Here is a 22,701-nt window from a genome sequence, read left to right on the forward strand (position 1 = left end):
AGAGCTGTAACAAATAATGGAACATTATGAAAGACTGAAAACAATATTAAATATATATTTTTCCACAAACTGTTAGGTTTAAGTTGATTTAATAAATTAGGTATTTCGTTTTTAAGTATCAATGCTCTTTGCATGATGATTTGAATGTTGGATTGTAAGATTGAGATGTTTACTTTGCTCTTGGGTTTCTTATATTTTTAGGTGACCTACATTGAGAAGTAAAGAGTGATGTGATGTCTAATCTGTTTTTGAAAGCTAGACCACTAAGCTGCATTTTAATTCAAAGTTATAAACATCGGCAACAAATCATGGATATTTCATTCCTATCAAGCAATAATAAAAGTTTAACATAAAAGTGATTGCTTCAGATATTTTTCAATTGCCTATATTTGTGATGAATGACAATGTTGCAAATATTTTAGTGAGTTGCATTAATATTTAACAATTAAAATGTCCTTATATTCACTTGCCATGGGTTGTTTGCCTTTGCTTCACCACAAAACTATTATTGCTTATCTGTTCCTAGGTTCCAGCAACCAAAGATTGTCTACATAATTTGATTTAACAAATATGTCAAAGTGTTGTCCTAAAAGTTTATATGATATACTCAGGGGAAAACATTTTTTTTTCACTCCAGTCAGGTCAGCTGTACCAAGGCATGAGCAAAATCTCAACATCTAGAACTACAGGAATTCAGCCAGGTCAGATGAGTGTGTCCACTCATCAAATATCAGACTTGCTGGAAAGACCAGACCTCCCACGTTGCGCCAGAGCGCTATGTTAGATCTGTCTTGGCCACTGCATGAAGATAAGTAGCACTTACAGTTTATTTTATGCCTTTAAAAAGTACAGAGGCTTTTTTCCAGCTTTATCAGCATTTATTTAATCAAGAGGTTGCTTGTTATCTATTCCTGGACATTATGAAGCAAATTCCTATGCAAGTAAGAGAGGAGTCAGAGACAAAACGGGCTAGAGGTGACTGAGAGATGCAAAGCACCTTAACATACTTTGATGCAAGCATTTTACAGAGTAATCATAACATAATATGTGTAAGGAATCTAAACGAGCACCATCAGACTATCTCATGAAAATTCCTTTTAAGTATCATTTTGGTTTTGTTAATAGATGCAATTCAAGAAGAGGTGTAGGAACAACCTGAATTTTTTTAATTTTTTAGTTTTAAATTCCACCAGCTGCTCTTCAAAATACAACACAGTTTTAAACATCTTTAAAAAAATAAATTAATATGGGACACAATTTGAAAGCACAAAAACTGGATTCCAGATTCCAGAAAGAAAGGTTAACTTACCATCACATATACCCTGAACTCTAGGTTGATTAACCCAAACCTTGCTGAGATCTTCAGGTTCCACAACCGTGGTCTGGAGTAGGGCCTAAGTTCAGTCAACCTGGAGTATCTATATAGTATGAATGTGTGTTGTATTTGTATAAATGTAATCTGGATGTACTACATTCACCATGTTGCATATTTCTACCAGAAAGACTCGGGAGAATAATACTGTGACACTGAACATTTATTTAAAAGCTCAGCAAACGATCAAGTTCGGGAAAGGTCCCGTCTTGGTGGTGGTTGGGGAGGATGGAGGTGGTTGAAGCGACAGCATCTGCGAACTCAGACATGTGTAAGTACCACCCTTTTATACTGGGCTATTAGGATATGATTGGATAGATGAGAAGGTAATAAGTGACGTGAACGATTGAGTCTTCCTGGCAGAACTTGCGCTAGGCTTCATATCATGTGACCTATCAGCGTCAGTTGCGTCACGTCACCACCATTCACAAATCCTCTCCCATGGCCTTATGGGATAGTAAAGTGTCAAACGTTTGCACACTTCAGAATCTCGTTGGAAGAAGTAGTTCCGGTTACTTTTTGCCTACTCTTTTGTCACATACTGTTTTTCGCCTACTATATACAGTAGTAGGGATGTATGCGATTTTGGATGCAGTATTGCTGCGCGCCAATTCGCCTACTTATACTATGCCCTAAAAGTGTGTACTGTTTTTGTGAAGAAAACGTACATACTTTTGAGTGTGTAGCAGCAGAAGAGTATGCAATCTTTGGGACATACTACTTTGTCATAATTGCGTCTTTATGGATGCTCTGTTGCTTAGTAACGTGCATCCTATCACTGTTTAAACTGCCCTGTCAATCATCTTGTCACAGATAAAATCCTCCACAAATTGAATTTAATTTCCTACCGTTTCGGAGAGAAATGTTGTAGCACGTTAATCTGTCAGTCGTGAGTCTTTCAATATAATATAATGTGAATAACATTGAATAAATCAATTTTGTCAGGTTAGATACCCCTTTATCTAAACCTCTCTACTTAACCACCAGACTCGCACAATCGGCGAAAACAATGAACGACGAATCCTCGTCCTACGCGCAGTGGGTTGTGGGCAGTATTAGGCGTTAGAGTGTGCACGGATCTGCACTTTGGATTCTAACTGGAAAAAGTAGACCATCCTGGTATCTTTGTAATACTCATTTGAATATACTACGATTTGGGACAAACTAATTCTATTTTCAAATACTATTTAGGACGGATAGTATGTGAATTGGGACCCACCATATGTGTTTGGCCATACTTCTTTTCATCTTTAGTTTAATGTCGATTTGCATTCTTAGTGCATATTGGGCGGTTTTGTAATCTTTTTTTAATCTTATCTTTTAGAATTATATTGTTTGTTTCATAAATATATCAATTAAAAAGAAGAGATGGATTGACCTAAAAAACAGTCTGAGCATTCAAAGATAATATGGCTGTATAAGTTTTCTTTGTTTGTTTAGCTATTTACTTCCACACTTGTTGTGAGATGTATAACATGGTTTTTTTTTTTTGTAGAAATACATTATACAGAAAATGTTATTCTTATTTTCATATTTAAAAACTTATTTTCATTCAAATGAATCCTCAAATGAATCTATGATGTGTGAGAAGAGAATAAAATAAGATAAATGAATAACATTGCTTTATGTTATGTTAATATACTGTATAACTATATAATAATACTGTGAAATATGTTATGCTCACTAGAGCCTCATCATGCTCTGAATACCTCTGAAACAAACTAAATCTTGAACAGAACCTCTGAACCTGCTCCGGGGCAGGTTATGTTCAGAGAGTAAGTTGCTACTTACCCTGAAAGATACCTCAGTTTTTGGAACTGAAAGTCGAGGTTATCCGTTTACTCTGAGTAAACTTACCCGGGTATGTCACATAACCTGCTTTCTGGGATACCCCCTGGTATTATAGATCTCAGCTGTGTGTCTGACACTATGAATGTTTATCAAGTAGTTTGCGCTTGTCCAAAATGATTTGCTGAAATCAAAACACTGATAGTGAAAGGTGAGCACTAGCCAATGGGATTACCACTTGTGCATTAGTCTCGCCCACTTAGCGCCTGAGTATAAGTATTATAAGTAAGCATTGTTACAAGAACTCGGAAAAATAACAGAAATTAACCTGGAATGTACCACTTATAATGGATGTAACTGATGTGTATTCAAATGTATGGTGTGTCAAGCTTTTTGTATGCCAAAATGACTTATCTGATCTACAACAGAACATACTACTATAATTTAGATGAGAATGACTCTTAAACAAGTTACTCAGCCTTTTATGTGGATTGTGCATCTAATTTATTTGCCCACACTTTTCTCTTGATCAAAATGATGTTTGTCCATATTTTCATAGCTTTCATTATTATTCAAACTCATCTCACTGATGTTTTACTATCGTAAACTCCAATAAACCCCACTGAAAGTATGCAAAACTCTAATTAAAAGCAGAAGGTGTTGTCTGACCTTTGGAAAGAGAGAGAGAGAGTTTTAATCATAGATTGTTTCCTAATAAGGCAAAGTTGCATCCTGACTCTTTCCAGGCTTTTGAAGACAGCTGCTTTGACTATGACAGGGATGAAACCACATCTGAAATACATTTTGCAATACTAGGTCATTTTCTAAAACCATATGTCCGAAGATTGGTTTTGGTATTATTCCTGCATTTTTCATTCTTTTATGTTTTTTTCTTTTGAGATACACGCCAAAGTAATTATCTTTTTATTCATTACCGGTGTTAACAGGAACTCTGCATTTATTGGCATTTTAACAATAGTTCTGTGTTTGAACATTGCACCAATCAATCTTGTTTCACTGATTGATTTAACATGTTAATTGATCGGTTGATGTGGTTTATTGTTACCTGAAAAGATGAGTCATTGTGCCATAATGCTGTTTTATGAAAGGCAAGGGCGCTAAGCTAGACCACAAACAAGGACTATTCAAGTGTAATTTTCAGAGCACACAAATGTTGAAAGGTGAAGAACCATTTCCAGCCTTAAAACTCACAAAAAAATCACAACATTTGTCATTATTAAAACCGCTCTGTCAGCAACGACCGTGCAATATATTTGGCGCTGTATAGTTGGTATATGGATATGCCATCAACCAAGACCAACTCTATGAAATCAGTTTGACAGCTGGAACATAAGAGATTTGTAAGAGGTAGCATTTCATACCATAACCAAATTGAAACAAATACGAAAAGCATGCCTATGGGATTCTTCTCAAAACACCACAGACTGAGCATAAAAACAACAATTAGCTGTATCTGCCAGTATTATCTGAGGATGCAGACAGTTTGATTAACTCTGACAGTCTATTGTACTCATCCATGCAATCGTTTCCAGAGCTGGCTTGTTTTTTTTAACTTAGAGCCTGGCCCATAAATCATCTGAAACATGGCAGTGAAAATGCAGTTTATTGAACTTGTGCTCATTGTTGATATAAGACTGTTGCAACATTCCAGACAGGATTAACATGCTTAAAAAACATGCGACTTTAGACAGTAAGAATGAATACTGTTATAAAGTATGTTGAAGTTAAATTACTTTGTGAATCATTTATCTTGGCCAGCATGCACATACTCTTTTCTCTGTAATTATGTACCAGTGTGTGTGTCTGGCCTGAACTTTTCAGCTGCTACCTGTCATGGCATAACTCTCATTATGAAAAATCCCTCATAAATCATAGTGCACCAAATTCACAGATATACTAATATCAACTAAGCAAAGGCAACAAGAAAATAATCTTAATGTTCCCAATGTGCAAACTAAATTATAGTATGAATAGTACAAGTGTTTTGTAAAGGTGTGACCATACTGGTCAGGATGCTCCGTACATATTAACCACAGAAAATCGCTGTAAATGGAACAATGACTGTATGACGACAACATTAATGTTTAAGAAACATTTTATGCCTAAAACTACTAGTTTAACAAAGACTGGAAATAACATGGTGTGCAGAAGACATCAACAGTTTTATAGTGTTTATTTTATATTTGTGCTAGAATTTTATATACAAAATGATTGCCAACATAAAAAATGGGAAGTGAGGAACATTGAAACTAAGAGTTCTACACCACAGCAAGATAATTTTAAGGAAAAAATTTAGAGATGCTTTATGTAATGCACACTATGCATTCTTAAATGATTAGTTTAGACAAAGCTTTTGGCTAAAATGTTAAGAGTTTTGCAATTAATAAAACCTCCTTTGCAAACAGCGCTATACACTAATAACAGTAGCGAGTTGTGGGATAACTTGGAAAAAATGTCCTGTACCAATGAACATTTTTAGCAGTATTGTTGATATAATGCTATATACTGTTGAGTACTGTTCTTTTATAATCGTTTTACTAGTCAGAAAACATAGTTTGTTCTACAGCAGATAAAGTATAGGCCTATGTATACAGTATTCTACCATCAAACAGAATCCATTAGCATCCCAATCATATGGGATTGGGCAATGCAATTCATCATATACATGGATTGAGCAGTGCAATAAATGTTATGCATATATATCTTGTCAATACTTACGGAAAGCAGACCTCTTATTCTTCACTAGTGTCAACAGAGAATTGCTAATCAGTACAGGTCACAGAAAAGTATGTAACCAATGAACACTGCAAAATAATATTGTCTTTTAAATTTACCGTAGACTCAATATGCTTAAAGAAATGGCTTATATGGTATTTGCCTTCACAGTGTGTATAAAATTGTACCAATAAATTGTGAACTATGGGTTGGAAATCTGTCATGTTTTAGTTTTTTTGTGTTTTTTTTTTTGTTTTTGTTAGAAAAGAAAGGTCAACAATCAATTGCAGGTGAATTCTGATAATTTCACAAGATATTATCAACAGTTACATATTTGGATATATACAAAAGTGATCAGTTGGTTGTGGTGGAGAGTTTGTCTACTGTTTCATTCATTATCTTTTCAGTCTTAAAAAGCACAGATCCAAGACAAAACACCTCAAGTGTTTGATCTACAAAATACATGAGAAATATATATATATAGTATATAAACAATGAAAAATAAAACAATATTTTGGGTTGCCTGGATGTGCAAGTTCATAAAGTAAGTGGGAGCTCTGAGAGTGTTTATTTGAAGACATTCTCATAAGCAGGGCACTTGTGGCTTTTGAGTTTTTTCATGGTCTTTTTGAACTCTTTGCTGGATTTGTCCCACTTGTGAATACCGGTGAGAAGGTACTGTTTGTCCACCTTGCGTCCCATGATAAGATATGTGTTTCCGAGATTTTCGAGCTGCGTGCAGGGGCAGTCGGCTCCGTTCTTCAGGTACAGAGTGAGTTTCTTCAGGTCTTTCTTCTTTAAAGTGCCCAACTTTACGGTTTTTTTCCTCTTCTGCAGGATCACCTTGCGATCCATGTTCTCCCGTTTGACCTCCTTGATCTTAGTCTTTATGGCTGTGGATAAAGAGAAAAGAGAGAACTGCGATCAGCTTTCTGAAGTTATCTTCTCCGGTGGGTGGAGAGGAGACCAAAGATTACATCATCTTGCCAGTAAATATTAGTATTCTGTATTTCTTCAAATAAGCCATTGTGTTCATTATAATGACATGGAGATTTTGAGAGCTGCCAGGAAAAGCCCCCACAGTGTTTTTTAAACACTGCTCCCACCTACTGCATCTGTTGTGGTCTATGATATTCCTAAGCTTCATTCAAACTTATGTTGTGTCCGGGACTGTGCAGCACTCTCCACATCTACAAAAAGTCATCTAATTTCCTCAGGCCATGTGCTGGGTTCAAAGAGGCAAAGAAGGGTTTGGGTTGCAAGGGGTATCGCTGGCAGTTCCCAAACGTCCAAGGCCATAAAAGAGAGATTATGCTGCCAAGTAATGCAAGGGGCAAAAGAGAGATGAAGGAATAGAAGAAAAAAATGAAGAGAAGGTGTAATCAAGATCAGGCCTGTCTTCTCTGCCAATGGTCTCAGGGCAAAGCCATAATGATACTGGTCTCTCTGTCATGAACTCTGTCAAGTTCAAGAGAAAGCATCGATATCCATGCAAACCAAAACCGCTCTCATTGCTGTATTCTTTTCCCAGGGGGGCAAGAATGTCCCAAATTGCAGCTTCACTGCCCTCTGCCCCTCCAGATGTAACAGGATACTAGGTTTTGTTCCTTTGAATACCTCTCTTATAAGCTTAAGGCAATTAGTCAAAGGTCAAAAATTTTCTAGATGGATATATTGGCTGTAGGTGAAATGGGTCCCATTCAACTGTTACTCCATTGGAGAAAACCATCAACATTTATCAAATTTCAAAAGTATCCATGCACCAGTAACTAAAATGATGCTTGATACCTTGATAACTATTTTCCTGTTATGGCTGATAACAAATAAATGGCTGATATTACAATTCTATACCATTTTGCCAACAATTTATATAATATATAGAAAATATAAACTAAAAAACTAAAATCAATTGTTTTAAATAAATGCTAGAAGTGAATTTAGCATCATTATAATGTACAGTATGTAAATTGATATTCATTCAACTTATATATTTGCTAAATTATTAGTTTTTAAAGATTAAGTGATTAATAAAGTAATTTAAATATAAAATGGGGGGAATTAGCAATTTAAACGAGCAAGTAAATATCTAATATTAACTGATACAGATTTTTTTTAAACTAATATGTGGTAACAGATGTGGTACCAATATACTGTGTAACCCTAAAAGTAACAGACAACCATTTGTAAAAACCAATGCAAAGATTTCATTTTCAAATTATGTACCTTGAATCTCTTTTGACTCTTTTGAATTTTACTAGGTCATGACCCTGTAAACTCAGTCATGACCACTATGTTGACCATTAAACTCCTGGTTTAATCTTATGCCACATTCTTAGATTTGTCTTAATCTGTCTGATCTGTTAGTAAACTCTCTTTAACCTGTTAATCTTTTCATTTCCTTAACCTTCCAATGCACGAGTCAACTCCACGGTGGTCCTGCCAGAGAGTCAAACTTCAATGGCTGTTCCTCCTTCACACCGCCTTGCAGGTGATTTTTTTTCGTCCTGGGTTAACGATGGAGAAACTTGCAGAGCGTAACATCTTATCATCTTCAGCTGTCTAACATCAGTGACCCACAAGTGAACTTCAGGCCACCTTCAGAAGAATTTGGTCCAATTAGCAGGCCGATTCTAAAGACCCGTGGAAATGAGCAGACATCTATATTGAGATTTACTGCTAATTATGCTTTAACAACCTGATCAGTCTCCACTGGCTGTCAATGAGCAGACCACAATGAAACTAAATCCTCCCCATATCCTGTTGAACCTTGACTTATATAAATTCTCTGCAGCCTGAAGCGAGAAAATATAATGCGTGGTCATTGCCAAGGAAAGTTAAAGTCCCCATCGAGACCCCTTTTAAGTCAGAAGAGTAGCTCTTAACACTTTAAGACATACTGTAATTCAAAAAGCTACATGATGAAATGTGTTCTATGCTGCAACCCATAACCTCACATCTCACACCTTCTCACTTCTAATGACTCTTGCAGAAATAAGCCAGTCTTCCCAGTATTGTAAGTGCACATGGAAGGGATTAGACCTTGATCTGAAGTCTATAAAAGGGCTTAGTGTTTGATGAAATAATAAAAAAAAAATGGTCTGAAGGTTAAAGCATTATCAAGTCAGGCTAGAAAGAGTGTTGCCTACCTCCCACAACCACTTTATCTTAGCTTAAATCCCACTTTAACCCCATGGTGAACTCATTTTCCACTTTGTGTTTGTGAATGTAATCCTTACAAGTGCAGGAGGGTACAGTCGAATACCTTCAGATGTGGCTTTACAGCTAATATACAGTATGTAACGCCACACTTTTATGAACAATAACAATGGGAAAGCTATAATAGGGTTAGTCTCTCTAGTTCACTGTAATCCAGTGTCTCGAAAAGGGCACGCCACAAAAATCAAGCCATGTGAGGTGCCTTTCTAATCTCCCTCAAACTGATAAGACAATACTAGTTAAATAACACACCACTAGACTTCACAGATCTACATCAGCAGAACTAATTTACTGAACCATGTGAGGATGCTGCATCTATATCGCATACCACAAAAACATCAAGCAGGCATAATAACGCTAACATTCCTGAGCACACGCGGTAGATCATATTCTAAACACGAACCCAAGCAGATAATGTTTCAGTCTCAGATGGTCCAAATAAGTACTTCATGCTTGAAAGCTTTGGTAAATATTTGATAAATAAGATATAAACAAAGAGAGCATATCTCAGAAATCGTGCGGTCACAATCAGTGTTCTTTCCAAAATGAAATTAATCATTTTGATAAAAAACAGTTAAAGTATTCACATTTCTTCTGTGATTAATATTACTTAAAAAAACTTTTAACCTTTGTCCCTGATCTTTGACCTCGCTTCCTCTGTCATTTTGGAGACATGTCCGCAGCCAGATGTAACGATGCCATAAACTCGGTAGGGAGAGTTTGGGCTGAAACAATTCACAAACATGGCACCTGTGGCTCGGGGCGAGCTCCAGTTAAAATAGAGCTGCAACATAGGCTACAGTTTTACTACAGGAAAGCTGCATGCATCACTGACCACAGGATAGACAGCCAACTAAAGTGCGCTAATGCTGCACTGATTTGTTGGACAGCAAAGATAGAAGAGCAAAGCTGGAATGGCAATAAAACTCTATCCATACTTTGTATTCTGTTTCCATTGTCTGGATGGATTCAAAATCTGGATGGAACTTAATGCTTGATAGGAGTATCCAGGGCCGTTCGAAATGTCTAATAAGACAACAATATGTATTTAGGCTGGATGGAGAAACTATTCCTTGCATTTATTTTAATTTAATACTTCACAGCGTGAACCCTGTCTTCCTTCACTGTCTGTCTGTTTCAATTTCCTGGATTAGAAATTTAGCACCGAGGTCACAGAGAGAGTGTCAGCGGTGTTGGTATACATAAAGCTGACCAGAGAAACACGGCAGCTTTCCAGAGATAGCTTACCCATTTCAAACACTAAATGAAATTTTATGGTTTTGTCAGAGGCTAACCAAAACCAGCTTTTGTTTTCCTCTTCAGAGGAAAGCAGGAAGTCACTCTCACACTGCTCTCCTTTTGTTGAGGTTAACTCCTGCTGTGATTGGCCTTAATGGCTCCAGTTATAGGCTCATTTAACAGTCATTGTTGTTAACCATCCTCAAATCTAAATGCTCATTCACCCTGAAAATCGAATAATTAAACCCGCTTTTCATAACAGTAGATAATACAGACCACCAATGTATCAATGTCCTACTATACACTACCATTATTCTTTTATTTTTTTGTAAAATAAGTCTCTTATGCTCACCAAGGCTGAATTTATTTAATCAGATATACAGTAAAAAAACTGTAATATTTTGAAATATTATTACAATTTAAAATAACTGCTTTCTATTTTTATCATTTGAAAAAGTAATTTATTTACACCAGTCTTCAGTGTCACATGATCCTTCAGAAATCATTCTAATATGCTGATTTGCTGCTCAAGAAACATTTATTATCACTATCAATGTGGAAATGATCAATACAGTGATACTTTTCTTTCAGAATTTTTGATGAACAAAGTAAATTAAAAAATTAAAAAACAGAATTTGAAATAAAAATCTTTTTTCATATTATAAATAAATGTATTTTGATCAATGTAAAAAACTCCACTGACCTTATGAAACTATAGAGAGAGAAAGAATCTGCTGGAGGGTGTAATGGGTTCTCTGATTTACCCCAATGACCAAAGATTAAACTCAGACTTTGTCAGATTCTGCCCAGAGGTCAACCCCTGGGCTGTTGTCACATCCAGACAGAAGAGCAAACATCCCAATTTAGAGCTGTTAGTAACAGCCAAATAAAGACTTTAGGGCCTCTGCGAATTACCTCAATTCATTAGCTAAACAGTTGTGGCCTCTCAAAGGGTAATCCAAACCATGACATAGATTTACAAGGGTTAAAACATTCTGCTGCTGCTGTTTTAAGTGTTTAAAACCATTGCATTGTTCTATTAAAAGTGGTTTTGGCAGTCAAGACAACCAAATATGTGCAAAATAACAAAATCTTGATCCAGTGATTCTAAAAGTGCTTGAATCTGTCCCAAAAGCAGTGTTAATGGCCATGAAATAAAATATCATTCTGGCACTCAACATTTATGGCTAAAGAAAGTTATGACTCAAAATGATGACTTAACACTGGTGAAAGGTGGACCTCATCTTTAAACTAAACTTAACTGAAAGATTCAATATAACAATAAGCAAGTCATTATAAAAAAAAAAAAAATCATTGTTATGGTTTCCACACCTGAAAGAATAAAGTTTTCCCTCATTATTCTAACATAAGACATTAAAAAATACATTTAAGATGAGCAAAAACATCTTTATGAGCCTGCTGGGGAAGCTGAAGGAATAGGTGAGTAGTTCTGGTTCAGGACTGTGTGGTTTTGGCTGTTCTTTCAAACTAATATATATCAGTCTTGGCTGTCTTTCATGCCCGCTCCATTTCCAGAATACAGACGATGAGAGGGGAAGATGGGCTGCACTCTTGGCAAGTTCAGTGTGTGAGTGCAAAATAGCATGAATGTGTGTGTGTGTGTAATGTGGTTGTTTAATGTATTGGTGTTCTTACCAAATTCACTGGCGCACATGTGCTCCAGAATCACATCCGTTTTCATTTCATTGTCACAAGGAGGACACACTGGAGAATATCCTAAAACAGAGGACATGCTGTCAGTGAAATATCAAAGAAATTTGCCACTGGTATTAAAATCAGAGTAATTGTGACCAAATATTTTATTTTATTTTAACATTTTTGTCCACTTTGGTTGTCCCAAAGAAAATTGTGTGTGACTCTCTGGCAAGTCTGCAATTGACTTTAAACAGTGGGGAACCACTCGCAGTGCAAAAAGAAGAGAATTCAAACTTCTTTAACTTCCTCTAATTATCTACCCGTCAGGCGAGCTATGGGAATTTCTTCCTGGCTTTCTTCTATTTTTTGAAAGGGCCTGAAATACATCCTGTGCTTTGAATTGTTAGTATACTTTTGTGTTTTGCTTTGCTCTGCTCTTCTGATAGCATTAAAGATTAAAGTAAAAACTTTTTAGATATACATTAAAACAAATGTTTGCCTGTTTCTTTCTTTGCCTGTCACGTGGTAATATGAAGTAAACTAATATGATTGTGTTATTTACATTTGTATATAACTATTGTTAGGCAGGTTAGAAAAAGGAGGCATGGGACAACACCCCAATAACTGGGGCTGACTGTAATTAGAACAACTATTGTTCCATGAATGCCTCCCTATAGTCATGGAAACAGGGAAATTAACCCTTGAATGAAAACTCAGTCCCTTTCTTAGATTTTGATTTAAAATCTATTCAAATTCAAGCAAATTATCATTATAATGTCATTTTCAACAGGATAAAACTCCCGTCTGTCTTTAATTATGCTAGACTTTGATTTAATTTCTGTTAACTAGTTGTTTTTTTTCATTTGAATCTATTTAACAGATTATTGTGGAAATTGCACTCAGGTGAAAAGAGCTTGTAAAGACAGCTGTTTGCAAGGAATTCCAGAGTAAACATTTTTATGTCACAACTTTTCTGCGTAATGTAAATTATCACCCAATTACAAGCTGCCAGTGGATCAAAATTGTGCCAAAACTAGTATTTTAAAGCAACGCTGCATTTTTGGATGATGACATCAGCTCTAAACTTAAAATGTCCTGCGGAAGATAAAACAGTTCAAATTTCAGTGGCTCTTTTTGAGCGTTACTTTCTCCACAGGCATTATTACCATGCAATCACAAGAAAATAGTGGACAAATGGTTAGGCTTAGCCCCTTGTAGAGAAAAGGAAGTCCTTTCTTGTCTTTAACCCGGCACTGCTTGAAGTTTAACAGTGGGTCGATATGCGAGGGAGGGTCTAATGCATCTTTGGGTTCATTTGACTGTGATGCTGACAGCATGTGATAACAGCTGACAGGATCTCTATGGGGTGTTTATTAATTGAACTTCTCTGGTATTCCAGCTTCCAAGCCACCATGCTAGTGTTCTCTCACTCTGTACTGTGCGTCACTAACAGCAGGCTAGGGCAGATGGCTGAAGTCACAGAAGTATCTTCTCTCAGTGTGGTACATCGTTCTGGCACACAGTCTGTTCATACACCATGTTGTAACTTTGGAAATGGAAATTCCCTTGTAATTTATGAGCCATCTACATAAGCTAGTTTGTACTTTCCCTTGTCTGAGACATACAACTATAGGGCTTGAGTGTTTCCATAGGGAAAGTTTGACATTGCCAGATGCCCTGACTTACCTGGTAAAATACTCCAAAAAGATATTCTGCAATACTCTAACCTACATTTGGTTTAAATTACAGGGGAGGTTTTTAATAAGAGTCTCTAAGAGTGTGGAAATGTATTTATTTATTTTCTAACCACTGAAAATTTTCATTTTCTGCTTAAGTGCCACCAGTAAATAAAAGCAGCTGTTCAAATCTCTCTGTGTGTCTGAACTAAGAGTACTATCCTCCTGCATTACCTTATGAAAAAAATGTGTTAACAAGCACAGCAGGGAAGCCTGGAAGAGGGTTTGCTTTAAAATAGCAATACATTTACAGAAATAAAATGGTTACTCATATATACAGTGATTCATTTTAAGTCATGTTTGCTGCCTGCCTTCAGTGTCTTTTTTGCAAAGACAATTATCAGTTGCGAAATAACACCAAATAAATAGATGGTAATGGTCCGTTGTTGGAACACATCCCAGTGTTGTCCTGGAACTCAACTAATACCCTGAAATCAATTGCTACCAGCTGTTAAACAAGCAAAAACTTAAATATTCATCTATCAAGTTTTACAAATGGGCCACATCCCCTGTGTCTTCTACAGATTTATTTTTATTTATTTTTTTTTGATAACCATGTTACCTAGAAATGTTCCCAAAACTGAATCATTTGTCCAATCGGACACAAACATGAGGTATTGAGTGCCCAAGAGGAAACAAAAGGTGTGATAACTCTAGAGGAAAACCCCCAAATGGACGCCAGTCCCTGAAATAACATTGCAACTGCTTTTAAGAAGTTCAGGTGTTACTTCTCACACACAGCAAAAGGTGAAAGGTTGTAAAGTGGGTAAAATAATACGAAATGTATATAGTATACATTGAAACAGTCAGTATACCCTTACAGTACATGATAAAAAGTGCCATCGCTGAAATATACATATGTAAAAAATAATAATATTTTTTTCATTTTCCCCCAATTTTTTTGTATGTCAAAATATGCATTCTAATACGAGACATGTGTTTGGTTAGCTACACATTTATCCTCACGATTTAATTAAATTACACCTGATAAAAATGAATGAGGCCAAACTGAAAGTTTTCATAATTAGTCATTTGGACTTACCACTGGGATTGGAGGCCTCTGTGGTATTGGGCGCACTGATGCACACATCACCGTCAGGAAACTTCTCGCAGGTGAGCATCTCAGGCCAGGGAAACCCAAATGCTTCCATGATGGGGGTGCAGCCATCACGAACATTTTCGCAGAACCAGCGGCATGGGTGGATGGGCCTCTCCAGGCACACAGGGGCAAAAAGGGAGCAGAGGAATACCTGAGTTCCCGGGTGGCAGTTCTTGTGCACCAGGGGCACCCAGCTCCCCGCTTGTTGCTTGATCTCAGCCATAGTCTCGTGCTCCAGCAAGTTGGGCAGCAGCATCTGGTTGTAGCCCACACCGTGACAGAGCCTCAGGTCATCTGGGATGTCCACACACTGGGGAGGCTTGTCGTAGATGCGGCCGCCGTTGTACACCTCTGACTTCCAGGTATCGTAGACATACTCAGATGTCTGGCCCAATGAGACCAGAGACATAATCAAGATGATGATCCGCCAAAGGAACAAAGATGCAAGGGACTTCATTGTGACTCCTGGTCAGGATCCCCCAGTCAATGCAGCCCCCAAAAGTGGTGAGCCTTAAGTGAAATTAAGTCCTCTTTGTCTAGAAAATGGGGAGGGAAAGCCAAATACCTCTAAATTTTATAAGACTCCAAAGTCAAAGTATTGAAGTTGTTGAAACTCCACCTCTGAACTGAAGCCCCGTAGCTGTTGCTGACTCGCACGGCTGAGTTGCTTGAAATGCGCAGCGCTCGAGACCAGGGGAGACTGAGACAGCCTCGGCGACCAATAGGAAACTTTCCGCACCTTTTGCTTCTCGTGTGTCAATCAAAGTATTCAATGACCCAATGAATGAGCCAATATCCCCGCCCGCGCGCGTTTCTCCCTCTCCCTCTGTGGAAACAGATCCTTAATAACTTCAGTTTGATAACATTATTCGAGGCATTGAAATGTATGAGGATTTATTCGCTTAAGGCTTGTGATAACTACATTTACCATATTCTGAAAAGCCGGCAAGAGCCATTACCTGCAGAGTAAAACATCCACGCATTACCACGAAACTGACGTGCATTTTTAATACCAGGCAATGAAGTCTCTTTAAAACGTGAGTTAACGTTACCTACTTTAGCTGTGATATATTCTTGTTAAGCAGTCATAAGCGATTTCTCCACACACCGTGAGCGTTTAAAGGTGCATTTAATAGCCTACCATAAGACATTATTTGCACTATGTTCATGGTCTCATTTGTATTTCAATGAACCAAATTAAGTTAAAATGTGAGGTGTGAAATCGCCCAACGCATGTTAGCTCTCCTCTGCGCAGTTGTTTTGCTAATCACATTGGTGAGAATGAGATAATTAAGTCTGAAGATAGCTCAGAGCTCATTACCACCAACTCACGTTGTCAGGACAATTTAAAGCAACACGGCCACTAGTGTGCAGAGTTTTAACTTACTCGAGTATAAAAACAAAAATTATTACCATGTAGAATACACGTGAAATGTTTCCTCAACTTAGTCCTTCTGTGTATAAAATTAGGAAGCTTAAGATGCTGATGTGGATAGATGCCACTGGAATGGTGTGTCTGTTAAAACACAAGGTTATCTCTCTTTTTCCAGTTTAGTTTCAAAAGATGATTAAATCATCACAAATAGGGTGGCATTCCTTAGAAATTGCAATTGTTGGTTTATACAACAACAATTAATAGACATTATTAAATTTAATTAGCTCTACACAGCACCATTTAACCCTATATTGTATAATATTTGATACATGAACTCTTCTAAATTATCTGCATGATCAAAACATACTTTTTTAGTAAGTAAAAGGTACAATTCTAGAAATGTCCACCTTTTTTAGCTGTGAAATCTTTAATGATTTTATAAAGTAAATATAAGAATGACATTTATATAAGTAATATTTCAAGATGGAATATCATCTTAAAACACATTATCCCCTTGTTTAACACATGGCTTAAGCTAGTCCCAGACTAAAATGCATGTTTGATCTGTTTTAACTGAAAGCAACTTGCACTTAAATGTAAAAAAATATGTCATTGTTTCCTCTCAAGATGCACACCAGTAAAGGCCTCTTCCCCTCCTCAAGTGTGAGCTATTCTCACTATATCATTCTAGAAAGTTTATTTATTTTTATTCTTTACATGATTTTGTCTAAAGGTAAAAAAATTTTTTTTTTAAATTCTATTTAAAAAGAACATTTGTTTCAGCAATTGTTCAGGGCTTTACATGTTTAACTTCCTCTAGGTTTAGTCATTTACAATTATAGACATTAATTTGGATATAAAAAAAAAAAAATTAATGACTTATCACCAACATCATTATAACATTTCTGCAATCAAGTGAAATTTGTTTAAATGGTGACACTTTTGATTTTGTTTAGATCAAGTTTGAGCTAATTCATTTTCTTAAATATGCTGACTCTTTTTCTATTTTAAATTTCTATTTATTTATTTCAGTATAGCTACAAGTAACGAAAACTTTATAGATAAAGATAATAAATAGCTGTAGCCTATATAATAGTTTGCTAAAATTAGAAATATGATGATGTGTTCCATGCTCCATGTATTTTAATATTTTTGACGTGGTTTCATTTACCAGTGAATCAGGCTTTTGGAGACGTTAATTAATATAACTCACATTTCCACAAACACACTTATGCATTAGGTCTTCTATCATGAAAGACTATATTATGTTTCTATGAATTTGGTTAAACATACGTCAGCTGAAATTGCATTTCATCTCTGCTAAACTGAACAACATGAAGTGGTCTACATGATGTAGGTGAACATATCTTAAAGATATGGGGCTAAAAAAAGCAATAGTGTCAGTAAAAGGGAGTGCTAGCTTATCGGAAGGAACAACGTGAAACCCTCAACAGCTCTCGACTGAAGCATTTTTCAGCCAGCACCTTTCCAGAGAATTTCTTGGCCGGCTGGCCGGCCGGCCTGGGAGTTTACGGAGTCTTTTAAGCTGAATAAATGAATGCCTTTTTCTGTTTGTATAGCCTCTGGTATAGTCCGAGGGAAAGGGACTTGATCAAGCTAATATCACACTGAGAGATGCCTGCATGAATGCTAATTGAAAGGCTGTGAGTGGAAAAGTGACCCAACAGTAGGCCTCTTAACATAACATTTAAACTAACAAAGCAAAGCTGTGGTTGTTGTATTGAGTGCCCATTGGACCTTATGCAAAGTGGTTTCCTCAGCCACAATGGAGATCATTATCAGTAAAATGCGCATGCAGGTACACGAAAGGTCTAATCTTATACTAACCGCAGTGCCTAAACACATCAACTTTTCCTGATTTAAAGGAGAATAGAGGGCTAAATGCAGGAATGTGATGGTGCATAATGGGAGGTCTTTGTCTCCCGCCGTAGTTCCAAACCCATGTGTGAAAAATAAGAATTCTTAATTAAATTACTCAACAAATTGCGTCAGTAATTAAAGTGAATTCCAAAGCAGCCTGTATATGTTCTGTTAAATTGGAAATAAGCATGCCATTTCATTTACTCCCTATTTATCCCATTGAAGACTATCCTCATTTAAAATAATGTTGTCCTGACACCTCCTGGGGAATTCACAAGACTGTATACCGCATTTCCACATTTTACACCAACCTGTGAGTGCTTGTCTGCATGTGTTGCAAAGCCAATGACGAACATTTACAGACAGCTTGAACTTTCATGTTGGGATGAGGAAAGAGGAAGAGAGAGAAGGAAATTCTTACACTCCTGTTGATTTAGGCTAAGAGCTCTTTACATGTCACATGTCAAGTTATAAAACATGTTCACACTCCATAATCACTCAGAATGGAGAAAGCAGACTGCTTTATCGGAGAGAAACTGATTCTGGTTTATTGCATGTTTCTCAAGACTCTGCTAGACTTGAATTGGTTGCTTAATTTGTGTCTTTGTTAAGGCTTGTCAAGACACTATAAATGAGATGAAGCAGAGTGTCATCCTTGTGCCTTTTGGGGGTTGGCTGCTCTGTAAATCTTTAATTTTACGGTTTAAACTAGACCCAAATTACAAATTAATTATAGCCAACTCTGCCTATGTCACATGGATTGCCAAGGTGGATCATAGCAACCATTATGTTTATAAACAAACAACTAGTTTATGTGGGAGTAGGAAAAAGTAACTGTACAGTGAAACATTTTGACAGTTGAAAGTTCATGCTCATTAAACCCTTGAATGTGAAGCCAGATGAATCTTATGAAGAGGTCTCAGCACCCTAAAGCAGACTTTGGTGATGTATTTTAAGTTGATATTAGCAGGAGACAATATTTAAAATATTCACATTTAATTGGGCATAGCAATTCAATCCTTTTTTTTTTGTAGACCATAATAATATCTCCAGGGCTTTTCGGGATAAAGAGACAATATATCCACCATGCTGCACCGCAGGCCTTCAGAAAGTTTGCCAAAGAGTAAAAGATGGACTCTTAGACATTCACAATGTTCTCTCCAGCCGCCGGCAGGAATGACAGATTGATTTGCCCTGAGGAGAAAAGAGAAAAAAGTGAGGAGCAGTAAAACAAACATGCTGTTACTTTTCTTTCACAGCTCAAAGCCAAGGAAAGCAGAGAAAATCCCTTTGCCTCTAAAAGACCATTTAGGAGCCTGTCCCATGACGGTAGTAGCATTGCAACTGATAACCACTCTAGTCTATAGTCTACCGACCCCTTTTTTGCACACCAATTATATCATCATCTAACCTCACACACTATTACCAGCTTGTGTTCGAGTAAATCAGATCAGATTGTTTATAATCACAATATGACAGCATGCATTAAACCACTTATGACATTTTTCAAATTTGAGCAAAATGGAGGAGAGCTGCATAACAATTTGACTGCATTTTATCTTCTAAACTACTAGTTTATTATGATTTTGGATATTTATTTGTAGAACCATCTAACAATAGTGGCTTTCAGAAAATGTACTGTTTTATTTAAATTTTTTATAAAAGGGACAACAGCGATTAAACAAAAAATGGACTGTATTCTGTTATAAAAGGGGCATGGACAACAGGAATTAAAGAATATTAAATGCAAAAATTAAAATTCAATCCAACCAGTTAGGGCAGCTAAATAAATAGGCTTATCATAAAAAGGGAGGAGGGTTGCGATCTCTAAATCACAGGAGGCAGTCATATCGAAAAGGTTTTATGTTCCAGAGAGGAACACCGCAAACTGAGTCTTTACCAAATCCATGTCAGAACATCTTAATAAATATGGGGAACGAGAAGGGAGTGCTGGAGCTCAGAGCCATTTTGACATCCATCTGTTTATAATTACAGGAACCTCATGCCACCAAAAAAAAAAAAAAAAAAACGTTTTCCTCTTCTGTATTTTACCACTGAAACATATTTTCATCCGTAAATCAAATTCAGCCGGTTTGTCGTTTTATTTCCTTCTTCAAGAAGTGCTTCGATATTCCTGAGGGGTCTCTTTTTTTCAATTCGATATAAATAGGACAAACTTTAAAAAGAGTATATGTGGTTAAAAAAATTAATAAAAATTAATAAAAATAGACCCCAGCCCCCTGCACACACACACAATTAGTTTGTCTTTTTTAACTATTTCAAATATCTGTTTTGATCCCTTACATGTACATACAGTGCTGCCAGCTGTAAAAAACAGACATGTAAATAATCATTATGATCTATAAATTAAACAGCATAATTATAAGGCTTACAAAACAAAACCACAATAGTTTTTCACCCATGGCTCTGGGAACTCCAGCACAAAGAACGACTAAAGTATAGGAATTAGGTCAGCTGATGCATGACATTCACCAGACATAGAAACATGTGTTGCGGTGTCTCTGTGACTTTATGCATGGGCAGAGACATTTGTCCAGCACTGCAACCTCGAGGCTCTCGTCTTTCTTTTGCATGATGCTAAACAGGACTCTTGGGACACCCTCTTTAACATCAGCACAAATAAACCCTCACATAAACAAAATTTCACAGCCATGCTAGCTAAAATGAGTGCCATACATATAAACTGTCATTTCAGTTCATTTAATTGTGAATCACTGTTTGCCTGAGACTATTAGCAAGTAAATTACAACAAATCTTCCACTGCTAACTTCAGTGGATTTATTCTTTAATCAGTGGAGATGTGCTGTTAAATGAGTGCCTATTAAAGAAATTATGGTGTTGATGACCCTAAAATTCAGTGGCTGCTGATTATTGCAGATAAGGCTATTTATGTGACTTGTATACAGCAGCTGTTCATTGTCCAGTGAACTGAACAGAATGTAACTAGCATTGTGTTTTTTACAACAAAGAGTTTTTACATCATTGGCATTGAGAGCAACACTACACTGGTGACCATTTGTAAACAAAATGGGAACCTGTCCAGCTCTATGCATTTCTTTTTTTCACAAAGCAGCCTTAATGTGGTCTCATCAGGAACTCATTGCATTTTAACGAGGAAGGCATGGTGTGTTGCATTTAGTTATTCCAACCACTGAATAATCTGTCCTTCCAGAACCTCCACATTTTACCCGCAAGTCTTTCCCCTGTTTACTGCAACATTGCTTTGTGTTCTGGCATATGTGCAATAGTTTTTGTACAATACATCTATATCTATTATCTATATCCTAGCTAACAAGGAACATTGTCAGAACATTCTGTAATACTTATCTCAAAGTTACAAACAAAAGATTCTACAGAATCATTCATATAACTTTCTTTCAACATTATCAAGCTTGATAAACATTCACCAAAATTATAGCATGAATGAAAAGCATTAATCACCCTTTGTTAGAGAAATCTATAGGATTTAAACATTAATGTCATTTTGATCATTTTTGTTTTAAAAATCGATATATTTCTATTATTTTTCTAAATTAATATATTGGTTCTGTTGAGATAATGTTGATCTTCACTTAATATTGTGTCATTCCCACGTTAATGTATTTAAAAAGAAAACTGTAGTAGCTGAAAATTGGGCAAAGGATTTCAAGTTCCCAGCATGCTTTGTATAAAGGACTGGATAAGGAATATAATTGTTGAAATAATCTACTTAAAAATTTATGCTCATGTTACAAATTATTAAGTTCTTCTAACCTTCTAACTCAATGTAGTTTGTTGGTTGAACATAATTTAGTTAGAAGTCGTAATAACTCATAAAGATTGATTCAAACTGTTGCAAAACATTTGCATAATCATTCATAGAACATAAAGTTGTAAGTTGGGTAGAAGAAGCGGTTTCAAATATGCAAAATAAAAGCAAGTTCATATATTCCAAGATCTGTTTTTGATTTCTGACTTACATGTATGGTATATCAGCATGGACGTATGATTAATGAAAGGTCCAGCTGCTGCTAAGAGTGAAGTACAGGCCAGGAAGGTCACCTGCCTGGTGGCAAAGTTCCCAGAGAAAACAGCGTTCAGTTCAGTTCAGTTCAGTTCCTTGCTTAAGGAGACAGGCTAGATGTGACAGGAAAAGGGAGGGTTTTCCAGCCCACAAGCTTCATGGGAGTGCTGCCTCCACCGGCGCGCAGTAGGTCATCCCGTCGTCGTCTCAACTGACTGTCAAAATAATGTGAGTTTTGGCAGCCCATGGGCAACTTGATGCCATTAAGTGTGGTTCTAATTTGACTTGTCTGGTCAAGACCGTTCCAATGATTACACTTAATCATGGTCTCTAAATCTATAGGCTACACAGGAACCTAAAACTGTTAGGATATAAAATGTTTGGCAGTAATTTCATATATTTCTCTCGCCCCTGAGAGCTTATTCCAAGGAGAGTATTTCAAGGCACTGGAAAAGCAATTAAATCAAACATGGGTGAGTGACTACAGGACAAATGCCTTGTCAGCTTTTTAAGGGAATGGGCACTGAAAAAAAAATGGTCGAAGGAAAACCCAAACAAAGAGAAGGAGAGAGAGTATGA

At 36.6% G+C, this 22,701-nt stretch overlaps 1 protein-coding gene across 1 annotated transcript; it reads right to left on the bottom strand.

Annotated features, from left to right (window-relative positions):
- Nucleotides 1-5,338: 5,338 nt before the first annotated feature.
- sfrp1a (secreted frizzled-related protein 1a) lies at nt 5,339-15,506 on the bottom strand. The gene is made up of 3 exons (XM_082169804.1): nt 14,786-15,506; nt 12,008-12,088; nt 5,339-6,789 (listed from the first exon to the last, which is right to left on the bottom strand). The coding sequence occupies exons 1-3, from the start codon at nt 15,297-15,299 to the stop codon at nt 6,464-6,466; spliced, it is 921 nt and encodes a 306-aa protein (XP_082025930.1). The 5' UTR covers nt 15,300-15,506; the 3' UTR covers nt 5,339-6,463.
- Between the last annotated feature and the right edge of the window lie 7,195 nt (nt 15,507-22,701).

The sequence above is a fragment of the Leuciscus leuciscus genome (genome assembly GCF_965113295.1).
Source record: "Leuciscus leuciscus genome assembly, chromosome: 5".
Taxonomy (NCBI): Eukaryota; Metazoa; Chordata; class Actinopteri; order Cypriniformes; family Leuciscidae; genus Leuciscus; species Leuciscus leuciscus.